This window comes from Rhinopithecus bieti, unplaced genomic scaffold (genome assembly GCF_001698545.2).
Source record: "Rhinopithecus bieti isolate Rb0 unplaced genomic scaffold, ASM169854v2 scaffold_11587, whole genome shotgun sequence".
Taxonomy (NCBI): Eukaryota; Metazoa; Chordata; class Mammalia; order Primates; family Cercopithecidae; genus Rhinopithecus; species Rhinopithecus bieti.
This window is the reverse complement of record NW_016806966.1, coordinates 2,174,509-2,200,948: the sequence shown is the minus strand read 5'-3', so window position 1 is coordinate 2,200,948 and position 26,440 is coordinate 2,174,509. Positions and strand designations below refer to the sequence as shown.

General features: G+C 41.7%; 1 protein-coding gene across 1 annotated transcript in view; it reads left to right on the top strand.

The window, feature by feature from the left end:
- The window catches only part of KIF5C (kinesin family member 5C), a 158,379-nt gene that overhangs the window by 53,602 nt on the left and 78,337 nt on the right, over window positions 1-26,440 (top strand). The window contains exons 3-10 of the mRNA XM_017879100.1: window positions 2,239-2,312; window positions 10,029-10,133; window positions 14,291-14,339; window positions 14,617-14,672; window positions 15,356-15,443; window positions 19,592-19,716; window positions 22,216-22,320; window positions 22,688-22,836. Of these exons, the coding sequence (XP_017734589.1) occupies window positions 2,239-2,312; window positions 10,029-10,133; window positions 14,291-14,339; window positions 14,617-14,672; window positions 15,356-15,443; window positions 19,592-19,716; window positions 22,216-22,320; window positions 22,688-22,836 (751 nt within the window). The remainder of the gene's footprint in view (window positions 1-2,238; window positions 2,313-10,028; window positions 10,134-14,290; window positions 14,340-14,616; window positions 14,673-15,355; window positions 15,444-19,591; window positions 19,717-22,215; window positions 22,321-22,687; window positions 22,837-26,440) is intronic.

Genomic DNA, 26,440 nt, shown 5'->3' with positions numbered 1-26,440 from the left:
TGGGGTTTTACGTGTTCCTCTTTTCTTACAAAAAAAGAAGGGGAAAAAAATTGTGCTCGGTGACGAAATGGCAGCAAGAAACAGATTCTCCAAGTACAGTCTCGCACGCTTCTCAGCTCCTTAGTCCAAAACAAGTGAAGCCACAGACGAGCTTCTGTTATAGTGATGGACTCGGGCGTGGATGAGACCTGGGAGGCCTCGGGTGTGGCCTAATTCAGGAGGAAGCTGAGCTCTGAGCTGAGTTTCCTTGGTGCAGCGGATTGCTCAGTATCACCTCCCTGGGGCCTCCTGCGTGGGAACATCAGCACTTGCAGGGTGGCCAGCAGAGGTCAGGATGACTGGACCCCTGGCCCTGGCAACTTCGGTGCTGTTCTAACACCTGGGCCAGTGGGTTCCAGAGTGTTTCATACACAGAGGCTTAAGACAAGGAAAGCCCTTTCGGGTGTGTGTATGTGTGTGTGTGTGTGTGTGTGTGTGTGTAGGAGGATGGTTAATTTATAAAAAATAGTAATTTTGAATAAATGGAAACTGTAATATTGTGATGTAGCCAGCATTCCAATAGGCTGGAGTTGTTCGTGTTATGAATATGGCATTTTTAAAGTTTGACCTAAGGGTGGGACCTTGTTCCTTTGGGTCCCTCAAAGCATATCATATTCATGTTGGTGTAGAGGTGCTCTATCTGCTCTGGCCTGAGGAATCTTTTCTTTGAGTAATTTGGCATTTTTGTGGAAACTGAAGCTTGAACCTCCAAACCTTACACTGACTACTTCAAGTTTTTGCTTCCCACTGTTACCAGGGGAACCATTAGCCGAAGTCTGATATGTGTGAACATTCTCTCTCTCTCCCTCCTCTCTCTCTCTGTCCCTCCTCTCCCTTAACCCCCAGTATAGCTTGATACAAACTCTTGAGGGCTGCTAGAATTAAAAAAAAAAAAAAAATCCTGACACTTAATTTTCCTTTTCTTAGATTCCTAAAATAAAATATTGCTTTTCGTTCTTATCCCAGTTCACACTTCAACAACCTCAGATCGGTCAAATGTATATTAAAATTTTTAAAAACATAACAAATCAGAATTTATATAAAAAAATTCAAAAAAGCAAACCCATCTAAGCAAAACAAAAACAAACCAGGATCATAAAATTCAGAGGACCCCTCTACCATGCCCCCAAAAGAAAAACTCTATTTATAGAGCCTGAAGTAAGCCTGGCTTAGTTTGACCCTACTACATGACCCTGAGTAGGACACCTCGGTGTGGGCCCTTCTCCCTGCCTCTGCACCTTGTGCAAATGAAGACTTCCTCCCCTTATGCTGAATGGAGGATCAAGGATATTAATGATGCATTGTTCCTCTTCCAGTGATATCTGTGAGGATGAAGGAGGAGAGCAGGAGGAAAATGAGTGCTAAATATATTTTAATCACCTCTGCTGCTTTGAAAGAATTCCCACAGATAATCTTCAGCTCTTCAGCAAAAAGCAGCCTCCACCCTTGAGCCTCCCCTTGTCTCTGTGTGATGTGGCACCGACCTGCAGTGTGGAAGGCTTTGCACAGTGCTCTCATTGTGTAATTAAAAGACATTTCCTGATGCTGATGGGCCTGGGCTGGCTTGTTAGCACTGTCAGTGCAAACACAGAGACATTAAATTTAAGTGAGGGCCCGGCTAGTTTCTGGGTTGATTGGATTGTCACCGTGAGGTTCTGTTTATAGAGTGGGGCCCTTTTCCTCCCCCGCCTCTGGACTCGAGGAGCTCTGGTAGGGCTTTCAGGAGAAACCTCCCCAAGGAGCTAGCCTGGGCCAGCGTTTAAACTGAGGAAAGAAATTCTATTCTTCATCTCACTCCAGAAACTTAGGGCATAAGAATAGTGTTTTCTTTTCCCCCCAACTGATCTCAATAGATCAACTTATAGAAGAAAACTCAAATATCCTTCTACTAAAAAAAAGTTTTCTGCTCTATGTCTCTGTCTTCATTTTGATGTCATTGGGAGAACGTGTGTCTGCCTCCTTCTTCATTAATATATTCTGTGAAGTGTGAGTCCGTTTCTTTCTATTTGTAGAACAACAGAGGCCTGCATTTCTGCTCTTATCTCATAATTCTACTTAAAATTCACAAGGAGTTGAAATATATCATTTGTATGAAAAATGAGATGGGCCATTTGGAAAATGTAATTTTAAAATATGCAACCTACACCAGCATATGATCAAAGTAATGAGTTAATTTTAATTTCTTTTTCTTGTTCACAGATGTCCTTGAAGGTTATAATGGGACGATTTTTGCGTATGGGCAGACTTCATCAGGAAAAACCCACACCATGGAGGTAAGATTACAATGTGTCTAATGCGAATCTCTGAGATGACTGAATGGAACTGACGTTTCCAGCAAAACTTGAGGTGCATGTGGCTTTCTTTACTGGGAAATAGAGACGGTTATGTTTGGCCAATTAATTATGTCTTTGAGAAGTTTTAAAATAGCAGTGAAAAATAAAGTCTCAGAAATTCAGTATTTTACAAAGGCCTTTATTGATAACTTTGTGATGGTAAGAATACATTCTATTCAGAAGCAATCACTGATTAGCTAAGCAGTAGTGTGAACATCATTCTGGACTTCAGCCTCAATCTAACTGGGAAAGCCTGTTGGGAAAATCATTTATCTTGATGAAGGCCCCCGGGGAGGTACATCTCTTAGAATAAATGAAAAACTGTAGATCAGAGATTTTAAAAGTTGGCTTATGGGCCACATTCAGCCCACAGACATATTTTTGTTTGGCCTGCACATTATGTATATTTTTTAAATTGTAAGCAATGTTAAAAATTGGATGATTTCACACCATTCAAATTTTCCATCTTAGGTTGAATATTCTGAAGATCTGGCAGCACTGGGTGAATTTCACCATAATATAAAATTCAGGCTTCTCTGTTCACTTCATTGTCCTGTTCACCTTTTTGTTAACATTTCCAATGCAGGGAACAGCTGCTGTCACCTAGGAGAAGTTTGGTAAAATATCTGTTAGTATTTGTGAAAATGGTACCTGTGGTCCTGGCCCTGGCCACCCTGTGTATAATGGGCTGGGCTCTCCATTGTACTCACACCCAGCCCACTTCATGCACACTGGGGTGAAGGTGAACTTATATTCGGCATCCTTCCTTATTAATTTACATACCTGCTCCCTGAAGGCACTTCAGGGTATGACCCCAGCTCCATTTGTTGGCTGTGGAACTTTGTGGCTTCAGTCTGTTTTCCAAACAAGGCAGGTCTGCAGGCAAAATTGAACCCCTTTGCCTCCTCTTTTCCCTTTTTTTTTTTTTTTAATCACCAAATCCTATAGGGCCTTCAGGGCCTGATAATTCTTCTAAAGGTGAGACCCACCTGACAGGTGAGGAGAGGTGCTAAGCGTGGTTATTATAAGAAACTGCACAGAGGAAGTTTGGGGAATTCAGCAGCAGGGTAAGATGAATCCTTAATCCTTCCAGCTTAGGGTTTTTCATTTACGATGCCCTCCTGGGAATAGCACTGAGACGGCTGCTGCAGAATCGGTTTAGCTTATGAATCATTCCTATTGAAGAGGAGATTTCAAAGGCACGAGGCTAAAATCCTCAGGGCTCTGATGTTCTGCTCATACTGATTTCAAGTGTGGGTACAGTGCCGGGGATCTCATTTCTGTGGTGTTGACTCTCTTTCACCTGTTTTGCTGAAGACAAAGTGGTTCAGAGACTGCACAGATTAAAGGAAGCATGAGGTTTATTTATCACTTCTTTCTGACTAAGCAGGTCTTTCCCCTGACACCTGAGTGGCATCAGCCCATCTCCTCCTCTCACACTCTACTGCAGAATGTCTTGGAAACACCGGCCCTGGTATACCCACACTCCTGCCCCGGCCCCTCGCCTTTCTCTCTCTTACTGGGCCCCCGACTCTTGACCTTGAGACTGTAGAAAAGTTGCAGTTCTACATTTCCTGGGTCCCACCTAGTCCAGTAGCTGTGGACAAAAACTCCCTCATAGGTCAGATGGCACTTGAAAGAGAGATATGGTGTCTAGTGAGGAATTCAATCAGTCCGGAGATTTTTGTTTTGTTTTGTTTTATATTACCAAACTATATATAATACCAAACAAAAACAAACAAAAGCAACCCGCGTTATTTAAAATCCCCCCAAATCTCTTGGAATGCTTACAAGAGTGACCTTTTAAGCTTTGGGATTAGAAATACAAGGTATTTGCTAAATGCCAGAAATTTAAACTGTAAGACATCAAGATAGAGAATGCTCCCCAGTGTAAAATCTTATTTCGGGAGAAGAGATGGATGTAGGGTGATGGCAAAGAGCTATGCCCTCCCTTTAAAACTAATATGGGAGGTCAGGCGTGGTGGCTTATGCCTGTAATCCCAGCATGTAGGTCAGGAGTTCAAGACTAGCCTGGCTAACATGGTGAAACCCCATCCCTACTAAAAATACAAAAAAATTAGTCAGGCGCGGTGGCACACATTTTGTAGTCCCAGCTACCTGGGAGACTGAGGCAGGAGAATCGTTTGAACTAGGGAGGCAAAGGTTGCAGTGAGCCAAGATTACAGCACTGCATTCCAGCCTGAGCGACAGAGCAAGACTCCGTCTCAAAAAATAAATAAAAATAAATAAAATAACAAACCAAAAAACAAAAACTCATATAAGAGATATTTTGCTAAACTAGAGGCTCTCAAGCCCTCTGTGTCTTAGAGTGTAAACTCCACAATGCCTGCCCAGCGAGGACTCATGGGGGACCTGAAAGGAACTGGGTTCCGGACAGGTTTCACCTCTGGTTGCCTAAATTCTGTCACCTCTTCATCTTTGTCAGTTTTAAAAGGTCGATTGTAATGAGTTGCTTTTCTTTATTGTGACTTTTGCAGATCACATACTTGTGCCTACAGTTAGAAATAGTTGATGTGGATGGGAGTTTTTTCCTAGTGCCACCCACCCCCTCACTTAATCAAGTTCTTTCTGTAGGGTAATTATAGATTGGAGCAAAGGTAAGGGATATTTTCAGAGGAAGGCAGAGGGAAGGAGGAGCCCCAAGCTGAAGTCATAGATACTGCAGGAGACCAAGAAATCCAGGATCCTGGAATGCGATTAAGTCAACAAAGCCCTCTACAGGGTCTGCATTCTCTGAAAGGAGGATTTTATGTATTCAGATTACACATTGTGATCTTCCAAGGGCTTTCGGAAGGGGATGTTAACTCCCTGAGTGTCCCTGAGTGGACAGAGCAGTCACATGTTAAAGCTGTTTTTCACTTTAATCCCCCTGGTTTTGGTCTGACCTCCAGTGGTGACTCCATTACCTTGTATTGAGGGGAACAAACAGATAAGCCTACATAAAATTGGAAAGATTAGCTTCTCAAGATGGAGCACTTAAGGTAGGTTTTCAGTAAATGTATGACTCACTGGACGGTGTTAATGCTAAGCTTGGTGGACACCAACACACAGAAGGTCCTGGGCTTGTGTAGCCCATACCCAGGGTTGGCGCTGGGGAGGACACAGGGGGTTCCAGCTCCAGCTGAGGAAAAGGGGACGGACTGTTCTTTTTGTTCAGTGTGTGATGCTGGGAAGGGCCTCTCTTGGCCCCATGCCCTACTTTGTGATCCTCTTCTGCACACTGATATAGACGGACGGAGACACTGTGTTTTTTCTTTCTGCCCAAAGAGACGCTTGGAGGTCATCTGAATGGTACAGGCTTCCCGGCCGCCCCGCCAAGCCTGCCAAGTGATTTCGAACAAGGCCGTCTGAATGCACGGTGCTCATGCACTGACGGGCTGACATCTTAAGTGTTTCAGGAAACTCTTGCCCTGCTTGAGAGGTCAAGGAGGCAACTGGGGTTGGAACAAAGAGAGTCTTGTTCAGTGGCTGGTGGCCTGGGTCTTGTTTCTTCTTTCACATGTGCTCCTAAAAGATCACATTCCATGGGAAACGTTTGTGGATAAAATTATACAGGATGCAGTTATAAAGATCTTTCTCCTATTTGCTTTCCGGGAGAAACAACGTGATGAAGCAGTGGATTTCTTTGCTCCCCAAGTTCATCTTTGATCCTTCAGCTAAAATACACTTTCACTCTTCTTTCTCAGTTCCTGTACTTTGTTCTCCCACTCACCTTCTCCACCCACATCCTCTCTGCCCATTCCTAAACTTACTCATTCTTCAAGATTTGGTGTCCCTCAAGGAAGCCATCCCGTATTACCCATTTATTACTGGAAATCTGGGACATTTCTAGTCTCTGAATTTCTATAGCTCTCAGCTATTTTCCCACTTCTTACTGCCTGAGGCAACTGTGCATTGTGGGTCTGGGCTGCGCATCTCATCTGCAAGGGTCAGTGTAGAAGCAGTGAAGACCTCTAAGGAGCACCTCTCATACACACACACACACAGACACACCACACACCACACACCACATTCCACCCTCCACATATATCACACACACACACAGACATATGCACACCATACACATATACACACATAGACACAAACATATTACACACCACATACCACACCCCACATACATATGTACACTACACAGACATATGCACACACACCATATAACAGACACATCACACACAGATGCACCACACACTACCTCCCACATACATCACACCACACATACATAAAGACACATACAGCAAATACCACACATACAAGGATACACACACGGACATATGACACCACACACATATATACAGACACACCCACATGCATATAATATACACAGAACACCACACACCATATACCACACTGCTTAAATACATATACACACAAACTATACACATCACACATTTACTACCACAGACACACAACACACCACATACCACACCCTTCTCACATACATCATACACATAGACAATTTCATCCACCAGAATACCTCACACCACACAAGGCCCTCACATGCATCATACCACACATGCAAGGAATATATTACACACATACAGACCACCACAACACATGCTGCACACGCCCCTTATACATCATCACACACAGACAATATCCATACACAATTGTATGCACACACAGACTAATTACCCCCTCCACTATCCATATTACATATACACACAGATATAGCACACCACACACAAACACAGCACACACCACACACTATATACCACACAGACCCTACATACATATAAAACATAAGAGATGTACACCTCACAACACTACATAAGACATGCTACGAACACTATCTACCACACCCCCATCAACACACACAGGACATACCCATACAGACATAACCATATACCACAACCCACCACATTGTATAGCATAACCCCCCAATCACCACACAGGACAACACCCTCACAGAGACGTCCAATACACATGCCCACATTTACGACAGACCCCCACATATATAACACACACAACACACACACATACCCATATACACAACACAACGCATACATCATTACAGAACGACACCCACATACTCACACATATACAATACACACACCCACAGAATGCCACACGCACAGCACTCCCCACACTCGGCCACACTTCACTACATTCACGCTCTAGCATATACCCTGCACAATCCTACTCCACTCACACACCCTATGCCCACATCATCAACATGTTAAATATCCAGTACATCACACGCCCCCACATGCAGATAACCCTCACACCCATACACATGTATCACAGCACAGACATACACCAACACACCTAACAATCACTACATCCATATGCTCCCCTAACACGACACACACACACAGACACACACACACACACAGGCACGCTCCACATGCCCTACATCCTCCCTTGCATTCGCACACCTGCAGATTGTTTCGGCAGGCCCAGTTTACTGCACATAAAGCCCTTACCGCTCTTGGGCATCGGAGCTCCTAGGCCTGCGGTGGATTTGGGTATGCGTCTGTTCCTGTGGGGATGGGAGGCATTATTATGAGAACACTGACTTTTCTCACATTGATTTTAGGGTGAGGACTTCAGAGAGACACAAAGTAGAGAGTGTCCTAGATTCATCTCTGGTTCTGCCTTGGTTCTTGCCCTGACAAAGGCAAACAAAGGGATGTCAGCACTTGTATAAGCCAGGAATCAATGGGGAGATAAATCCATTGAAAGGGAAAGCATGTAGGAAAATAGATGTGAGTCAATTATAAATGATTTTTGGATTATCAATCGTTCTTCTCTGGCTGTGGGCTACTGAGGAGAAGCTAAAGGATTATCATCAATTATTAAAAAGCTCTGGAGGGCTTGGGTAGGGGAGATCTTTTGATTGGCTGAGTGGAGTCATGACATTTGACCATACGGAAATGATGTTCTCACCATAGGTATTGTTTCTGCCAGGGATCTCCATGGTTCAGAGCATGTGGGGGCCCATTGTCTAATTTGTTACACGTTTATGATGGAATGTACAGTTTAAAAGTTATCAAGATTTGAGATTGTCAGTTTGTCATTTGGCACTGTTTTCTTCCCTAAGATATATATTAATTTTCAGAGATAGAAATGTGTTTCAGACTCTTCAGGTGAAATAAACTCCAACAACTTGTTCGTGAGAACCTCCCATGAGCTGAGTGATATAATACTAACATTTATTTGAGCCCTTCCCATGTCACTAAGCACTTTATATATCCTATTTAACTTAAATTATACAATAATGCTATGTAATAAATACTAAATTTTGTAAGCAATGGAGAGAAATATACATGCACTGGCCATCCCTATCTTTAGGAAGTATGCAGTCAAACTAAAAAACAATATCAATACATCAAACTATTTAGATTCTTACTAGGTAAGGGCATTCCAGAGGAGTACCCATTTTTCCAGATGAGACAGCTTTGCTGGAAGCCAGACTGCCGGATAAGGTAGCTCATGCCTGTAATCCCAGCACTCTGGGAAGCCAAGGTGGGCAGACACTTTGAGCTCAGGAGTTGGACACCAGCCTTGGTAACACGGTGAAACCTTGTCTCTACAAAAAATACAAAAAATTAGCCGGGTGTGGTGGTGCATACCTGTAGTTCCAGCTACTACGGAAGCTGAGGTTGGAGGATCACTTGAGCCTGGGAAGTGGAGGTTGCAGTCAGCACTTCAGCCTGGGCAACAGAGTGAGACCTTGTCTAAAGAAAAAAAAAAAATCTGGAAAATTCTCTGGGTGTACTGTTGGCACTGATCACTTTAAACCTGCAGACTGTGTGTTTGTTCACTGATGGGTTGTTGAACACATATGAGAACTTAAGTGCTTATTTGATGGTAGGCTTAGGCAAAGGCTCTCTGGAGCTTGTATGTTGCTTTAAATGCTTCTGGAAGTCTTCATTAGGAGTTGCTGTCAGATCCTATGGCATCTTTTCTAAAATCTTCAGAGATGGCAAATTCTGGACCTTAAAAGTGGATTTGGTAATATCCAAATAGCAGGAGAATTTACCTATCTCCACCCCCTTAGGTAAAATGAGTAAAGTAGAAAAGGGGGGAAAGAAGAATATAAGACTATCTTAAACGTGAATTTAGGTGTTAGAAACAGCTAAAACTTATTTAGAACAATTCAGCCTGGGAACCACAGATTTTTAAAAGAAATCGATGAAGTGTATTTTCTTGACTGATCTGTTAAATGATACTGAAAGTGTTGCCAGAATAAGGTTCTTAAAGGTTATTTCATTAAAGGAGGTTACCTTACTTAGACCTGCAGACTCAGGTCAGTTTGTAAATACTCAAAACCCAAACCCATATATTCTCATTCCTTCTCCTGCTCCCTTTCCCTTCTCCTCCTCACCCCACACTAGCCACATAGACACTGATTTGCTGCCTTGAGTGGCAGCTGGAGGCAATACTGTGGGGCCTCAGAATTTGACAGAACAAGTGCTCCCCTGCTGGATAAACAGATGAACACATTGAGTTTTTCCACCAACTTCTGGTCTGTTGGCAAGTCAGGTAGATGCCCAAGGGAGCCGGCAGGCACACGTGGGTGCTTCCTGCTCCACCAGGTTCTTTCTGTCTAAGGAACCCAGCAATGGTTCCTCCTCTCTCTCATGTGTCTCCCAGCACCCTTTAACGGCCCGTGTTTGTATTTTCACCCACTAGGGGAAGCTGCACGACCCCCAGCTCATGGGGATCATCCCACGAATTGCTCATGATATCTTTGACCATATCTACTCCATGGATGAGAACCTGGAATTTCACATAAAGGTATGTATTACTGATTGGTCAAGAGAAGACACTGGGCCCCAGATAACGTTTCTTATCCCTCCTCCTTTCAAATAGATATAAAAGATGATCTTACTAATTTAAATTACATTCTTGTGGTAAGCAAAGCAAAAGCCTTCTTTAGCAGGAAATCATCTTGATTGTTGCCCGAATTCTACCCTTTATCCTCTGGATCTCTGTGGATATGACTGAAATGTGTTTGTATTTGGGTTAGGGCAGCATTTCCCAAAGTGTGTTCTGTGGAACACAGTGCCTCGTATTATTAATGGTGGGCTTGCAGGGAAAAGGGCTATAAGGCCAAATGAGCTGGGAAAGTGCTTTCTTGAACAGTGTTAAATTTATCACAAGTTTCAACATGCTCTGCAAAGGGGACATGTATTAGATTACATTTCCCAGCTTATTTGAATATAGACACATTTCTCCCCCTAACAGTATCACAGACTTGTGTTTTGAGCAGAGTGTCACAGAGTAGAACTCTGAGAAGTGTTGGGAAGAGGAATTCTCCTCCTTTTTATCTTCTTCTTTGTATTTTGTTTTTGTTTTAAACCAGAACTTGTTATGGACTTAAATTTGCGTTAAAAGAGAGATTTTTACTCTCTTACTGTAGTTGTTTAATAATAAAATATGTTATTAGGATATGTTCATTGGAACACCTCTTTTGCAAGTGACTGAAAGGCACTTGTTTAAGCAAATAGAGGATATTGTTATAAGATACAGAATCTGACAGTGGGCATTTTGTGGAGGATGAAGTGTGGAGGGCAGGAAATCTAAGCCCTCTTTTCTTTTTTCTTTTAAACTTTTAAACAATTGAAATATTGTTCACATACCACAAAATTCATCCTTTTAAAGTGTATAGTTTGATGGTTTTTAATATATTCCCAACAGCATACAATGATGATCCTTATCTAATTCTTGAGCATGTCATCACCTCCAAAAGAAACCCCAAACCCGTTACAGTTCCTGCTTTTCTGCCCTCTTGCTTGACTTCTTTCTCTTGTTCTGGAGCATCTTTCTCTCTTTTTGGTGGGAGAAGGGGTTGGCAACGTGGCAGCTGCTGCTCCAGCATTCCCTTATTTCCAACCCCAAATTCCCTTGGGAAGGGACTCATTGGCCCAGCCTACATAGGTTCCCCCCTTGCCTGATGAGCTGTGTCCAGGATGCACATGCTGTCTGGGGGCCCCCACTGTGGCTGGGGAGGGTGAAGGGGCAGTTCTAAGAAGACTTGCTGAGCAGATCTGCTAAGAGATTTCCCTTCAGGCTGGGATCTTACCGCACCAGGCCCATCTGTTCAGAGATGAGGAAACGGAAGTTTAAAGATGCACGGTTAGTTAGGCCGGGCGCGGTGATTCACACCTGTAATCCCAGACTTTGGGAGGTTGAGGCGAGTGGATTGCCTGAGGTCAGGAGTTTGAGACCAGCCTGGCCAACGTGGTGAAACCCTGTCTCAACTAAAAAAAAAAAAAAAAAAAAAAAAAAATTAGCCAGGCATGGTGGTGTATGCCTATAATCCCAGCTACTCAGGAGGCTGAGGTACGAGAATCAGTTGAACCCGGGAGGCAGGGGTTGCTGTGAGCTGAGATCGCTCCACTGCACTCTAGCCTGGGTGACAGAGAGAGACTTTGTCTAAAAAAAAAAAAGACGCAGAGTTAGAAGGCCCAACTTAAACAGCAAGTTGTTGATAAAGCTAAGAATAGACCCTAGGTCTGACCTAGGTCTAGGCACATGCGATACCTTTTCAATTATATTAAACTTCTCCCCTTACTACTATATACCTTTCGTAAATGACATAAAAAGAAGGCAACAACTATTTGCCCAACTCTAAATTACATCTAGCAAATCACTTTTCCTTAGGAGTCCTTTTGTTGGCTAAAGCCTGCTTCTCCTTCTTGCCAAGATTCTTTATATCTAAGGATACAGAAGCTTGTTGCTTTGATGGGATCAAGATTTAGAAGCTTAGTGCTTCTTTAGGGCTGTTTGCATTTAAATAGCTTAAACTACTGCAGGGTTCTTATGTGATAATCCTGGAATAAGATGTTAAACCAATTACTGCCCTCAAAATAGGGTCTTGTGTTAGAATCTTATTAAGATAAAAACAGCCCTAGCATGAAGTTGGGGGAGGAGAGAATCAACACTCTTAGTCTCTAGGGCTGAATTTTACAGTCCAGATTTCTGTGTAGCATTTGTAGTTATGCTTACTTGTTTTATAAATAATAATTATAAGTGAGCAAATTACTTGCTGACTACTTTGTAATTGGAACTGAGTAGTGAGAGGCTAAATCAAGAAAAAGAAGACTGATTAAGGCAATATTGAAAATCTGCTCCTTAAAATGAGTCCCACTGAGGTTTTAAACTTTATTTCTGAACATCCTGTTTCTTAATGCCAAACAATGCCTATTTATTTTTCTTCCGCCTGGTCTCACAAAATATTTGAAATGACAAAACAACAAAATCGCCACCCTCACACACACACCAAAAGCAGAAATTAATAAAATCAGAATCCTGTTTCTACTTACGTTAAATGTGAATATGATTCTAACTGCCAGATTTGCCAGTATCTAGTTTGTGACTTTTTAAAGACATAATTCATTTTCTCTGTAATCGATGGAAATAAGGCCACATGTTTAAGATCTCAAAAATAATAGACAATGAATTGAAAATCAGACAAATCTGAAATAAATAGAATGCGCTGAACTAGAATTGAGTTGGCTGAAGGAAGGGCTGGGTTAGAGATGTGCAGGATTGGAGGCCAGACAGACCCATAAGGATTTGGGGAGTGTGGCAGCATTAGACAAAGCTGTAGATGTGAGTCTTTGAAATGTCACATAGATGTGTCCATGAGAGATGGGCCTCAGACTCACAGGGGAGTCTGACAGGTGTTCAAGTAGGTAGATGTTCCTAGGGATACAGGCAGCCAGGAGAGATGCCCAGCAGCGGATTCCAGGGCTCAAGCTAGGACCCCACATCTCAGAGTAGCTGGAATGGTTCCAGTCGGGTGGTTCCAGACCGAGGCACATTAAAAATAATGGATCAGGGCTGAGTCGGAACTGGGAGCAGTGCTGGGTTTAGAGTCTTCGCCTCCCCATGACTGGTTCAGAGCTGGGATGTAGGGATGAGGTTTCACCTGAGTAGTCACATCCCAGCTTTGCAACTTTACAACTGTTTTCCTTTCTGCCCATTCCCTTGTTTAGATTTCAAAAGAACTTATGAACATAGGGCAGATAAGTTTATTGGGTAGGCAGAAAGCAGATGTAAACAGAGTACAGAATCCTGGAGGAGGATTTTTGACATCGTAAAGCCCTATGGCTTCATGTGACAGATGGGACAATTGAGGCATAGGGTCTTGGTCTGTGAATTGAGTCCCTAAGACCACATATTTAGTTAAAGCAGGTCTCAGACATCAGCCAGCATAAGAATCGCCTGGGGAATTGAGAACCAGATTCCTAGGTCCTGTTCTCTGGGATTCGGATTCAGCAGGACTGCAGTAGGGTTCAGGGTTCTGCAGTTCAAACAGGTTCTTAGGCGATGCTGATGAAGGCGGTGCTGCAGCTGAGCCTTGAGACTGATAGGAAGGCCTCCTTTTCTTCTCACAGTCTAACCATCTTTTTTCAAGTCCCATTTTGTTCAGATCTTTCCTGGATGCACCAGAGCTGGCCACCATTACCAGCTCTTGCCCAGTTACCTTTCTGAGCTCTTGTAGTTCTAAAAACACTGCCCTTGTCCTCTCCCGGCTTCTTGCATGTGAACATTTGGACTAAGTCCCCCCTCCTTCATGATACTGTCAGTATCATGCAATAAGGTGAGGCCTACTGATTGTTTTCTAAACTTGCTTGGTGCTCGTCTAACATAAAGTCTAGAGTCCTCCTGTAAGTGTCTAGCACACGATGTGAAGAACACCTGAACGACAACCAAAGGGAACTGTGATGTGTGGGGATGGAGAATGGTCCACACTTAGGGAAGCATAGAGCTAGCAGGAAGCAGAGGAATCCCAGTAGAGCTGGCCAGATTCTGCATCTTCACTTTGAACCCCTCTTCTTACTCTTCTTAGCCATGCATGACAAAAGCTTTCATAAGTACTAATAATGGTATTTTTGAAATACACTGTGGCATGTCTATTCCCAACTCAATTTGTTTTTAACTAGGTTTCCTATTTTGAGATCTACTTGGACAAAATAAGAGACTTACTTGATGGTAAGTAACCTCAGTGCTTGTCCTTTATTTGTTTTGTAACAAAAGTCTGGGGAGGTTGAAATGGTTTATCACACTTCTGCTTAAGGAATTAATGAGAAGTTATAGAGATACTCTGTTGCCTTCAGGGTATATGTTCATTTTTAGCCAAGGCTTAAACTTGCATATTGCAAAGAGAGTAGATTTGCCTGTCCTTTGTAACAAACTTCCATTTTTCCTCCAATATAGAGTCTTTAACTTTTATTTTCTTCTTTGCATGCTGTCTTTCTCACCTCTGTAGTATCCAAGACCAACTTGGCCGTTCATGAAGATAAAAACAGAGTCCCGTATGTAAAGGTATGAGGAAGATTTGATTGGTGATGCCATTAATTTCTCTCCAGTCTCTGTCATAATAATTATTACATAAGATGCACAGACTATTATCTGTAAAGAGCATATAGGCATTTAATCAGGCTCCTTAAATTTAATACTCATCTGGTTTTAAAAACTGACATTTATTTTCTTCAATTGTATCTTTCCTTTATGACATTATTATTTAATATTATTCACATTTAAAGAGGCTTTGGTATTGAGTGCAATTGTTTTTACTTTGCAGTTGGAAACGCTTATTATAGCATTATCTGTGGAACATCAAAGTATCTATTATTGGTGGCCATCGTGGTAAATAAATAAAGATAGAAGGCAAAGCAAAACTTCATCCATTTCTTCGCTCATTGATTTTCTTCTTTGATTTTCTGTCTTCTTAAAGTGTTGCTGTTGAGTATGAATATGTACTCAAAAACCTGGGAAAACTTGACAATTCTTTTTTTGGTTTACTTCTGTACTTCCTAGGGCTTGCTCAGACTTCTCTTTAATGTAGAATTCAAGCCCTGGGCAAGGAGGAGAAGTTGTTGGATCGATATTTCAGCTTTTCTATTTATCTGCACCTCTAGAAGATAAACAGGAAAATGTTCCAGCCTTTCAAAATATTGTTGCTTTTCAACTCTTTTAATGTTGAACCTGAACTGATTCTCTTCCAGGGGTGCACTGAGCGGTTTGTGTCGAGCCCTGAGGAAGTCATGGATGTAATAGATGAAGGCAAAGCAAACCGACACGTGGCTGTGACAAGTAAGCATGGTGGGGGTGTTTCCTCCCCTGTAGCTTGGGAGACAGATGTCTGCCTACCAACTGAGGGAGGTGGGGAATGAGGCACAAATGAAAGAATGCATGGGAAGGTGGTTAGAGAGCAGTGCTCGGACACACACGCTAGGGTATGTGTGCTATGAGTGTGTCTAGGCAGTCATGGGAAAGGGTGCCTTCTGCTGTCCATAGGGCCCTGAGGTCTTGGAGATGTTGGGTGAGACTTACTGGACCCTGATAACAGCCTAAGCCTGAACATTAGGAAAAATAAACAACCAGCCAACCAAAGGGAGGGAAAGAGTAAACTCCTCAGTTTGTTTATTTTAATCATGTTATTGTTCAGGTTAAAAAAAATTCGAAAACAACAAATTCTATAATACGTTGCAGTCACACACATGGAAATAAACCATGTTAGATTTCTGTCCTCTGTAAAAAAGAAAAGGAAAGGGAAGAAGGAAGTCAGAAAGCAGAGCCAGGAGCTTTAGGGAAAGCCTTCCGACGTGTTACTAGCAGACACATTCAGATCAGCTCATTGACTCTGCAGTTCCTTCCTCAGTATATTCATTGCGTCTCAGGGAAGCAGTGCAAATGGGATTCGGGCAGCAGAGGGTCCGTGAAAAATTAGAGTTGTCTATCTTATTAAGAGGGATGTGGACAAATGAGAGTGAGTTCACATGAACAGAAGCTGAGAGAACTAAGGGTTTATAGCTTGCGTGAGGGAAAAAATCTGGAGGAGGGTGTGTGGACGATGTAATATAGCTTACCGTGTTGAAGGTGCTGACACTAAGAAAGAGGGTCAGCTTGTTCTGTTCCGTCTCAATGCTTAGAATACCCATGATTGTTGGAGCTCTAGGGAGGCAGAATTCGACCCCTATGAGGAGAACTCTCCAACCATTATAGCTGCCCCAAGTGCAGCCTGCTACCTAGAGAGGTAGTGAGTTCACTGTTATGTTGTAAAAGAGATTCAGGCATTGGTTGGCTGACTGGTCTAGACTCTTTAAGTCTCTTCTACCCAAGACTCTCAGATTCTGTGGTCCAGAACTGTAATTCTCAACATTTTCTCTATCTGAGCAATGTATCAGATGATATTCATATATATAGCAACTTTCATAGGTGAGCCTAGACCTGGATACAGTGTTGTTCAAACTCCACTTCTTTTTCTCTTGCTTAAAATCCCCCCACACACATGAAAGAATGTAAGACAGATATTCTTACAGTAGTAGCATCTCTCATTTACATTATTCACTCTGTTTCTGAAGCTGTTTTTAGTTACAAATTATTTATGGCATATCTGATAATGCATTTTGGTGCCTTGGTTTGGAACTGCTAGTCTAAAGAAAAATTGCTATTATTATTACCATTCTGTAAGGTTTTTCTTTTATTATTGCAATAAAATATACTTAACATGAAATTTGCCATCTTAACCATTTTAAAGTATGCATTTATGTGACATTAAGTACCTTCACATTGTGTGCAATGGCACCACCTTCCTTCTCTAGAACTTTTTTATCTTCTCCAACCAAAACTCTGAACCCATTAAACACCAACTCTTTTTCTCCTCTTGCTCAATGTACTTTGTCTCTATGAATTTGACTGCTCTAGGTACCTCATATAAGTGGAATCATAAAGTGTTTGTCCTTCTGTGACTTATTTCACTTAGTATAATGTCTTCAAGTTTCATCCACAACGGTAGCAAGTGTCCTTCCTTTTTAAGGCTGAATAATATTCCGTTGTATGTATATACAACATTTAAAAATTTCATTTAACCATCAATGGACACTTGGGTGGCTTCTACATTTTGGCGGTTGTGAATAATGCTGTTATGAAGAAAGGTGTGCAAACATCTATTTGAGTCCTTGATTTCAATTCTCTTGAGTATATATGCAGAAGTGGAATTTCTGGATCTTATGGTAATTCTACTTTCAGTTTCTTGAGGAACCGCTACTATTTGCTATTATTACTATTTTCTACAGCAGCTGTACCATTGTCTCTTCCTAAGAGCAGAACACCAGAGTTTTCATTTCTCTACATCCTTGCCAACTTGTTATTGTTACTATTTTTTATAACAGCCATCTAAATGGTGTGAAGTACTGTTTCATTGTGGTTTTGATTTGCATTTCTCTAATGATTAGTAATGTTGAGCATCTTTTCATGTGCTTATAGGCCATTTGTATATCTTCTTTAAGGGACATCTATTCAAGGTCTGTATTTATTTTTTAATCAGGTTGATTTGTTGTTGTTGACTTGTAGGGAGTTCTCTATGTATTCTGGACATCAATTCCTTATTAGATATATGATTTATAAAATTTTCTTCTATTCCATGGATTGCTTTTTTACACTATTGATAGTGTCTTTTGATATGTAAAAGTTTTTAATTTTGATGAAGTGTCTATTTTTATTTTGTTGCTTGTGCTTTGGGTGTCATATCCAAGAAATTATTGACAAGTCCAATGTCAAGAAGCTTTTCTCCTGTGTTTTATTCTAAGAGTTTTATAGTTTTAGTTTTTATATGTAGGTATTTGATCCTTTTGGAGTAAATTTTTGCATGTACTCTAAGGTAAGGACCCAACATTAATATATTTTTTGCATGTAGATATCCAACACTATTTGTTGAAAAGACTGTTCTTTCCACATGAAATGATCTTGACATTCTTGTTGAAAATTATTTGACCATATATGTGAGGATTTATTTCTGGGCCCTTTATTCTGTTCCATTGATTTATATGTCTGTCTTTATGTCATTACCACACTGTTTTGATTACTGTAACTTTGTGGTAACTTATATTTTATTTTTTTCCATAGGTTATTGGGGTACAGGTAGTATTTGGTTACATGAGTAAGTTCTTTAGTGCTGATTTGTGAGGTTTTGATGCACCTATCACCTCAGCTGTATACACTGCACCCTATTTGTTGTCTTTTATCCCTCACCCTACTCCCACACTTCCCCTCAAGTCCCCAAAGTCCATTATATTGTTGAAGTGTGAGACCTTCAACTCTGTTCTTATTTTTCAAGATTGTTTAGGCTATTTGGGGTCCCTTGAGATTTCATATGAATTTTAGGATGGATTTTTCTACTTCTGCGAAATATGTCGTTGCAATTTTGATAGAGATTGCACTGAATCTGTAGATTGCTTTGGGTTATACTGACAGCTTAATGATATTAAGTCTTCCAATCAATCCATTTATTTGTGTCTTCTTTCATATCTTTCAGTCACATTTTGTAGTTTCCAGTGTACAAGTCTTTCTCTTCTTTGTTTAAGTTTATTCCTAAGTAGTTTATTTATTTTTATTTTTATTTTTTGCTATTATAAATAAGGTTGTTTTCTTAATTTTTTGGGTTGTTCATTGTTAGTACATAGAAATGCAACTGATTTTTAACATGTTGATTTCGTATCCTACAACTTTGCTGAATTAATTGTTAGTTCGGACAGTTTTTAAAAAATGAATCTTTAGAGCTTTTTACATATAATCTGGTAAGATGGTTTTGAGAAATGATTGCTGGTGAAGGCTGAATAGGATGGTTGCTGGGGTCTCTGTCTGCTTGGCAGACAAAGACGAGGATTTGCAAGGATTTTTATTTCCAGTACCCCGTCCTAATGAAGCATATTTAATTTCTGAAACCTTCTTTGCAGTTAGCATAGGTTATAGAAGTGCATGTCTTAATCCTTCCTTAGGAAAGTCTTAATCCTTCCTTAAGAAAGCTTATGATATTACTGATAAGGCAAGGCTTATGCACATGACTAAGATAGACTACATCATGTATTAATCATGTTAAAGTCTGAGGAATTTAAAGTAAGGCAGGGGAGGAAGTAGTGAATTCTTCAAGGGGAAAGTCATGCTATAGTCGGAATTTAGAGGATGGGGCTTCAGGTAGAGCTAGAAAATCTGATATCTTAAACTGTTAACTAAGATTTTTAGATTAATTTCTTTGCTCCTTGAAGACATTTAAAATCTTGTATTTCTAGAATGAGCATTGTTTTCAGAAGAAACAGGGGTCTCAGATAATTTTAAAAGTGGCTGGACTTACTTCAGTGAAATGGAGCTACTAGGCATGACTTGTTATGCTTTTTAGATGAGAGGTTTGCTACCTAAACCTACATGTTCTTTGTAGAGCAGTAAACTATTTTCCTTTTCAGACATGAATGAACACAGCTCTAGAAGTCACAGTATCTTCCTGATAAATATTAAACAAGAGAATGTAGAGACTGAAAAAAAACTCAGTGGGAAACTTTATTTGGTTGATTTGGCTGGGAGCGAAAAGGTAATTGGTTCTTTATTTGTATTATCTATAATTTTCCCCCTTTATTTGCTTCAGTGTGCAATGGTATAATTTTTATGCTCTTCTATTTTCCTGCTTTAAAGAGCTTTTAAAGGTTCTGAGGCTCTGCCAAGGTGTTATTACATTTAACCCTTTTTCCCTGCTTTCTTTTCTGGTCCTGAGGTCTCTTATTGGTGTCGCAGGCAGGTACTTTGCATGCCAACTCTGATTTATCCCTGATGGGCCCTTATGATGATGTTAGGCAAGAGTTGGTTTGACTTAGCCTGTGGCAGAGGCAGCTGCACACATGTGGGAGGGATATTAACTTCTAAGAAAAGAGTAAATCCCATGTTGTACCCGACTCTAATAGGCCAGGAACGAGCTTTGCCATTGGAATGTGGCAGTCCTGCCTCTGCAGGTTTGTTTTGCTGATAGAAGGTCTGGAACCTGGGGCACTCCCTGCATTCCCTGGTTCTCCCAGCAGTAGGCATGGGCTGACGGTATCCCATGTGGGAGGCCTTGGCTGTCTCATGCAGTTCGGCCTGTAATCAGCCTTAGCTGCAAGCCTTTACTGTTCTCTGGTTTTGTCCAGACTCTCTTTTGTCGTCTACACCCTGACCCATGCCCTCCCAGGCCCTGGCCGGGGCTGTACTCCAGAGCAATAGGCTTCCCAGAATCTCCAGTCTCACTTCCGTAGCACCAGTGGAGACTTCTGCTGCCAAAGCCTGTCTCAAGGCACTGACCTCCCTTGAGCAACATCACAGAGCAAGGCCATGTGCACAATGCCCTCTGGCCTCCATCATCACTGACATCATGCTGATTGTCCCCATGAAGGCCAGCCTTGAAGCTTGGTCAGTCTCCCTAACTGTACGATTGATCCCCACTTATTGCACGACACCACTGAGTTCCCGTATGCCAAGTTATGGCGACTTACATCCACGTAAGTAATGGTTACTTGGATTGTCCTCTAGTATGCATTTGTAAAACCGTGAGCAGAAAGTCATCTGTGTATTTCTAGTTGGGAATCTAAAATTTTACTAGTATGGACTTGTGACTTTAGTTAAACAGATGTGCAACAGAATGGAAATAATGGAGCATTGTTGTTTATTTAGAGCCTAAATACACCTGAAAACTGCTTAATACTGGCAGACTGGAGTGGAGGCTTGCCTCTGCACAGTGTCAGTGGTTATTGCTAATGATATTTATGAGGTGTTTGAAATCATGTCCTTCACAGAGTTTCTTTTGCTCACACACACCTGTTTTCCTTTGCCCTAGATGTGTCCATATGACTGTGTCAGTGTGATCTTGTAGAAGAGAACTCTGGGCTTTAGTTCCCGTCTCTCCTGAATGGCGTTCTTCCCTTAGGCTGGCAGTCTGATATTTCTGGGGCTCAGTTTCCTGTCTGTTAAAGGAGGGTGATAGATGGTACCTGCCTTGTATATTTCATGGAGTTAAGATGCTCAAATAAGAAAGCATCTTAAAATAACACTGCTTAAAATAACACAGACTGTTACTGTTTGTGACCCGTCAGCTACGTGATTTCTCTATGTGTAAGCAGGGGAGCCACACAAACAGGGGAGCCAAGAGAGTTGAGAATCTATTCTATTTTTGAAATAAACCTCCCCCTGGACATGAATTCATTTCTGTCATCAGGAGTTTCTCCTTTACATGTGATTGGAATTTGCATAGTTGAACATTGCTTCCTTGCTTCCTTTCTTGAGAGAGCAGCTGCTCCCCCTGCATCATTTGTCCAGTCAGCAGAGACATGAATCATGTTGAGTTCCCCTTTTTTTCTAGCATCTGTAAACTGCCCTCTACCTAGAGCAAATGCTGTCAAGATGAAATTAACAGCAATAACACAGCAAAGGAGAAACTGCGTGGTCCCCCTGGCTGCAGAGGAAAAAAAGACAAATTTACAATGCAATATACATTTGACTTTTCATTTCTCTCCCAAGTTTTTTGCTTTTGGATATTTTCATTTTTTCCTTGTTGTGAGAATAAGTAGGGAAGGAACAGAGTCTGGATAAGCAACCCTACCACATCTAGTCATCTGCCTGAACTTGGAGCTTGTAACTTACATTTTTCCAATATGCCCATTCATTGTGGCTCAGGACAACATTTTCTCTTCATGCTTCCCTCTGGGCTCCCTTCGGCATGGGGACTGCGGCTCAGTCTCCCAGGGCCCGAGCTACCCATGGTGACAGCACTTCTGGAGCCTGGTTTCCCTGGATGGATGGCCCCTGGGGAAGCATCTGCAGCTCCACTACTTGAGGTATTTCAGCTATTCCACTAAAACCCAATTGAGAGGAAAATGATGGCAGGAGAGACCAAATCCCCAGCCTCATACGCGAAGGATGGTTTTTATCACTGTGGGTCTTCCCTACTTTTATTTTTCCTTGCTTTCCAGGAGGCTGTCCCCCTTTGCCCTTGTGTGAATTTGAAATTTCTACTTTGTGCTTCCACTGTCCTGTGCTGCTCACTGCTTTCTTTTCTCTCTGGTAGGTCAGCAAAACTGGTGCCGAGGGAGCTGTTCTCGATGAAGCTAAAAATATCAATAAGTCTTTGTCTGCTCTTGGAAATGTGATCTCTGCTTTGGCAGAAGGGACAGTAAGTGATCCTGCCCCTGTCTATTAAATAATATTATGAGAAACCATCTTTTGGGTCCTCGTGGTCCGTTTGCCACACACCAGAGGCTGGTTTGTTTTTCTGTTTGGAAAAGGACAGAGGGAATCCTGGCTGTGGATGCCCGCTCCCTGGGAGTTCCCATCTACTGAAAAGTATGAATGATGATGCTAATTTCCTATGACATAGGTCAAAGAATGGGCATTTTAAACTTTGGCAAGATCCAAAGACCTGGCCACAAATTCTTGTTTTACTCGATTTCTAAGCTCAGTGTCTTCATTCCTGACTTGCTTGCCTCTGGTTTTTCTCAGAATGGGCTGTCAAAACCAATACTTATTCTTTTCCTAAATAGAAAACACATGTGCCATACCGGGACAGCAAGATGACTCGGATTCTTCAGGACTCTTTGGGTGGGAACTGCAGAACCACCATCGTCATTTGCTGTTCTCCTTCTGTCTTCAATGAGGCTGAAACCAAGTCCACACTGATGTTCGGACAGAGGTACGTGTGGTCTCTCAGGACCCATCCTCTGAGCTAGGTCTTGGGTCTTAAGAGTGAGTGGCAAAGCCAGGCACAATGACTCACGTCTATAATCCCAGCACTTTGGGAGGCCAAGGCGGGTAGATTGCCTGAGGTCAGGAGTTTGAGACCAGCCTGGCCCACATGGTGAAACCCTGTCTCTACTAAAAATGCAAACATTAGCTGGGTGTGGTGGCATGCACCTGTAGTCCCAGCTACTCAGGTGGCTGAGTCAGGAGAATTGCTTAAACTCAAGAGGTGGAAGTTGCAGTGAGCCAAGATCATACCACTGCACTCCAGCCTGGGCAACAGAGCAAGACTGTCTCAAAAAAAGAAAAAAATAATAGTGAGTGGCAAGGGGCTATTGTCAGAGAATCATAAAGTAGGGGACAAACAGCCTTTTACTCAATTACATCTAGCAGGTGATACGTAAACTTGAGGCATCACTTATTGAGGCCAAAGCAATCATTGTATTTTAAAATAATGGGCAAGAACATGCCAGTCAAAGGTATGGTGTTTAAAACAAAACAAAGCAAAACAGCTAAACTTATTTCAAATATGAATTGGAAATGCGTTGGGGTGTTACTTTTGTTCTTCATGGCACTGGAGTTTACCTTTTAGGTTCATATTATTTCAAGTTTATAAGTCTCAAGATTGATAACTGCCTTTAGCTCCGGTATTTGGGATCCATTGCACAGTTGCTGATAAAACACCCAGAAAATTATGTGAATGCAGAATAGAGGTATAAAAAGAAAAGAAGGGGAAGGAATCTCTACCAGCACTGGAGGTAGGAGGTCTGGACTGTATATGCTGAGAAGAGACGTAGATGACAGCTTCCTACCTTTAAAAATACCCACATGAGACTTCCTAGATCCCTGGGAGGTGTCCATAGGTGGGCAGCAGGTATGACTCCATAATCGTAAAGCAAGAGTTACATGTGTGGTTTGGTTCATATCTTCCTTTTTTTCTTGTCACTTTCTTTTTTACCTACCCCCTCCCACTGTCCAAGGCCTGACCTCCTTCAGGCATGTTTCCTCAGTTCCAGTGTTTAGGTTCTATCCTTCAGCCCTCGTGCCTCAGTGTTCATTCCCAGAGTGCTTGGGGTGCTGTGGATTGGGCGATCTGAACATCTTCAGTGCTCAGTGAGCTGAGCTTAGGGCTGAGGTTGGATGTGGATTCTGCTGCCATCGGTTCATTTAATTCTGAACAATCATGTGATCTTTAGACAAGTCACCAGTGCTCTGTGGGCTTTAACTAGCTCATTTGTGAATGGATGCACAGAGCACTTCCCTGCCTCCTCCCTGGGAGTGTGTGTTGTGTGGTTATGCCTAAGGAATAGTTTAAGATGAGAGAAAGGACAGATGGGGGTGGGCATTCTGTCTGGGAAATTGTTATGGCTTGTTTAAACTGCATTAAGCCCCAGTCATTTCCTGAGCCCTCAACAGAACATAGAATTACACAGCCATGGCACCTGTGGGATGTCTAAATAAATAATAATTATATTGAAATGTTGTAGAGCTAATATATCTTTTAAACTGGATTTGGGTCCTTTACTTCCTCCCAAATTGCTTCCTTGATTAGTTAAATGCTTAGGCCAAGGAAGTTGCAGTAGGATAACACCTACGTTCCTCAAGGGTCTCAGAAACCCACAAACCAGCATCTGCTTATGGAAAACAAGATCGCACCCTGCCCAGTGTCTTAAACTTGAGCTTTAACAATTTCCTTTGAAGACATGTTTGAGCAAACCAGCTCTAAATGCATTTATAAAGGAAACATCTCTTCAAAAAAAATCCTTACCAGCAAAGCAAAAATATTCTGGCTCTTTTCAAGCCACAGTCACCGTGGGGCATTGGCTATCTTTGCAAGGCCCAGTCACCTTGGGGCATTGCTGTTATCAGGAGGTATTTGCAGCGTCTACAGGAAGCATTTTGAATATCAGTCAGTGTCTAATATATGTCAGGTGTGTCAAAATTATAGCACTTCTGACAGCAATTATCTCACCTTTGTATAGAGTATGAAATCAAGGCTTAGGTGCAAAGCCATTGGATACCATACCTGAGACCACACAGCCAGTAAGTGACTAAACATGTAGGATGTCCTAGGATGCATAGTCTGAGCACAGCCCTTTGGTTCAGTAAGCTCAGTGTTGAAGCTAATTCTGCTGTTGACCCATTCTCTTGTTTACCTCTCCCCTCTGAGCCTCAGTCTTCTCTCTCATAGAGAGAGAGATATAATAATGCCTATTTTCAAGAATATTGGGAGGATTATATAGTTGCTTCAGTTTTTACCTAGCACAAGGGCTGGCATGAGTCCAGGTAAAAAAGTCCATGACCAATGACCAGCTATCAGTGATTGCAAGTTCTGCTTTTCCTTCGTCTTAAATAATCTCACAGTATCGAGGCTTGAAAAGGTCATAGTAGTAGATGGGACTAGACTGAATGTCATACACTATAAGGGACAGCACTGTCATACAAGGGAGAGGATTAAATAAAGTAGAATTAGAATTACATTTTGGGAATGAACAAATAAAAATTACTGCAGATAATTTGGGCTTCCAGGAAATAAAAAGTAATATAAATTATGTTTTCAAATGAAATAAGTAGGTCTACATTCTTTTATCAGAGTCATCTAGATTCTGCTCTCTGTGACAGCAGGGACTGAGTTTGTCACAGACATTAGTTTCTCATCAACCACTCTTGCACAACTAGTTCACAGTAGGTGGTCAATAAATAAATGGTTATCAAATGAATGAACAGATGAATCTAAAACTTATTGTGTAAGGTTATCTAAAGCTTATTTGTGTTGGAAAGTTAAGGCAGTTGCTGAACTTTGATGCTGTTACATCCAGAAGTTTGCTTGGGTTTGGATCTGGTTTGCTTTCCAATCTATTATTGGAGATGTGTGAGGTTTCGTTCCTTTCCCTTTATCCCCAAGTTAGTTAATGGATTATTTAAGGATGCTGAACTATTCTACAGGGCCAATACCTGCTGTATTGTTAAATATACTCACTGAACCCAATTATACAGCAGACACAAGACTGAACATCAGATTAGACATGGTATGTGGTAGCTAATGAGATTAAGCACTTTGAACTCAGAAAAGACTGCCGGGCACATCCTAAATTCATTGTAATGAGTGTTCATTATATTCTTACTGCAGAGGTGGGCAAACCTTAGGGCAGCATGAGGTTCCTCGGTTATTCCTTTGTGGTTCTTTCAAGGACATGAAGCGAGTACACGTTTGTTGTTCTGCTTGACTGTACTGATGCTCTGAATAACACAATGTAGTATTTGTTTCGAAGCAGTTAAATCTGCAGATCCCTGAAAGCACTGTAACAAGAGTCCTGCTGGCATTCTTCAGGATTATAGGTTAGATACTGGAATTTAAAGGGAAAAATTTACCATGTCTGTTTCTATTTTTTTTTTAAATTATACTTTTAAGTTCTGGGATACATGGGCAGAACGTACAGGTGTGTTACATAGGAATACACGTGCCATGGTGGTTTGCTGCACCCGTCAACAAGTCACCTACATTGGGTATTTCCCCTAATACTATCCCTCCCCTAGACCCCACCCCCCAACAAACC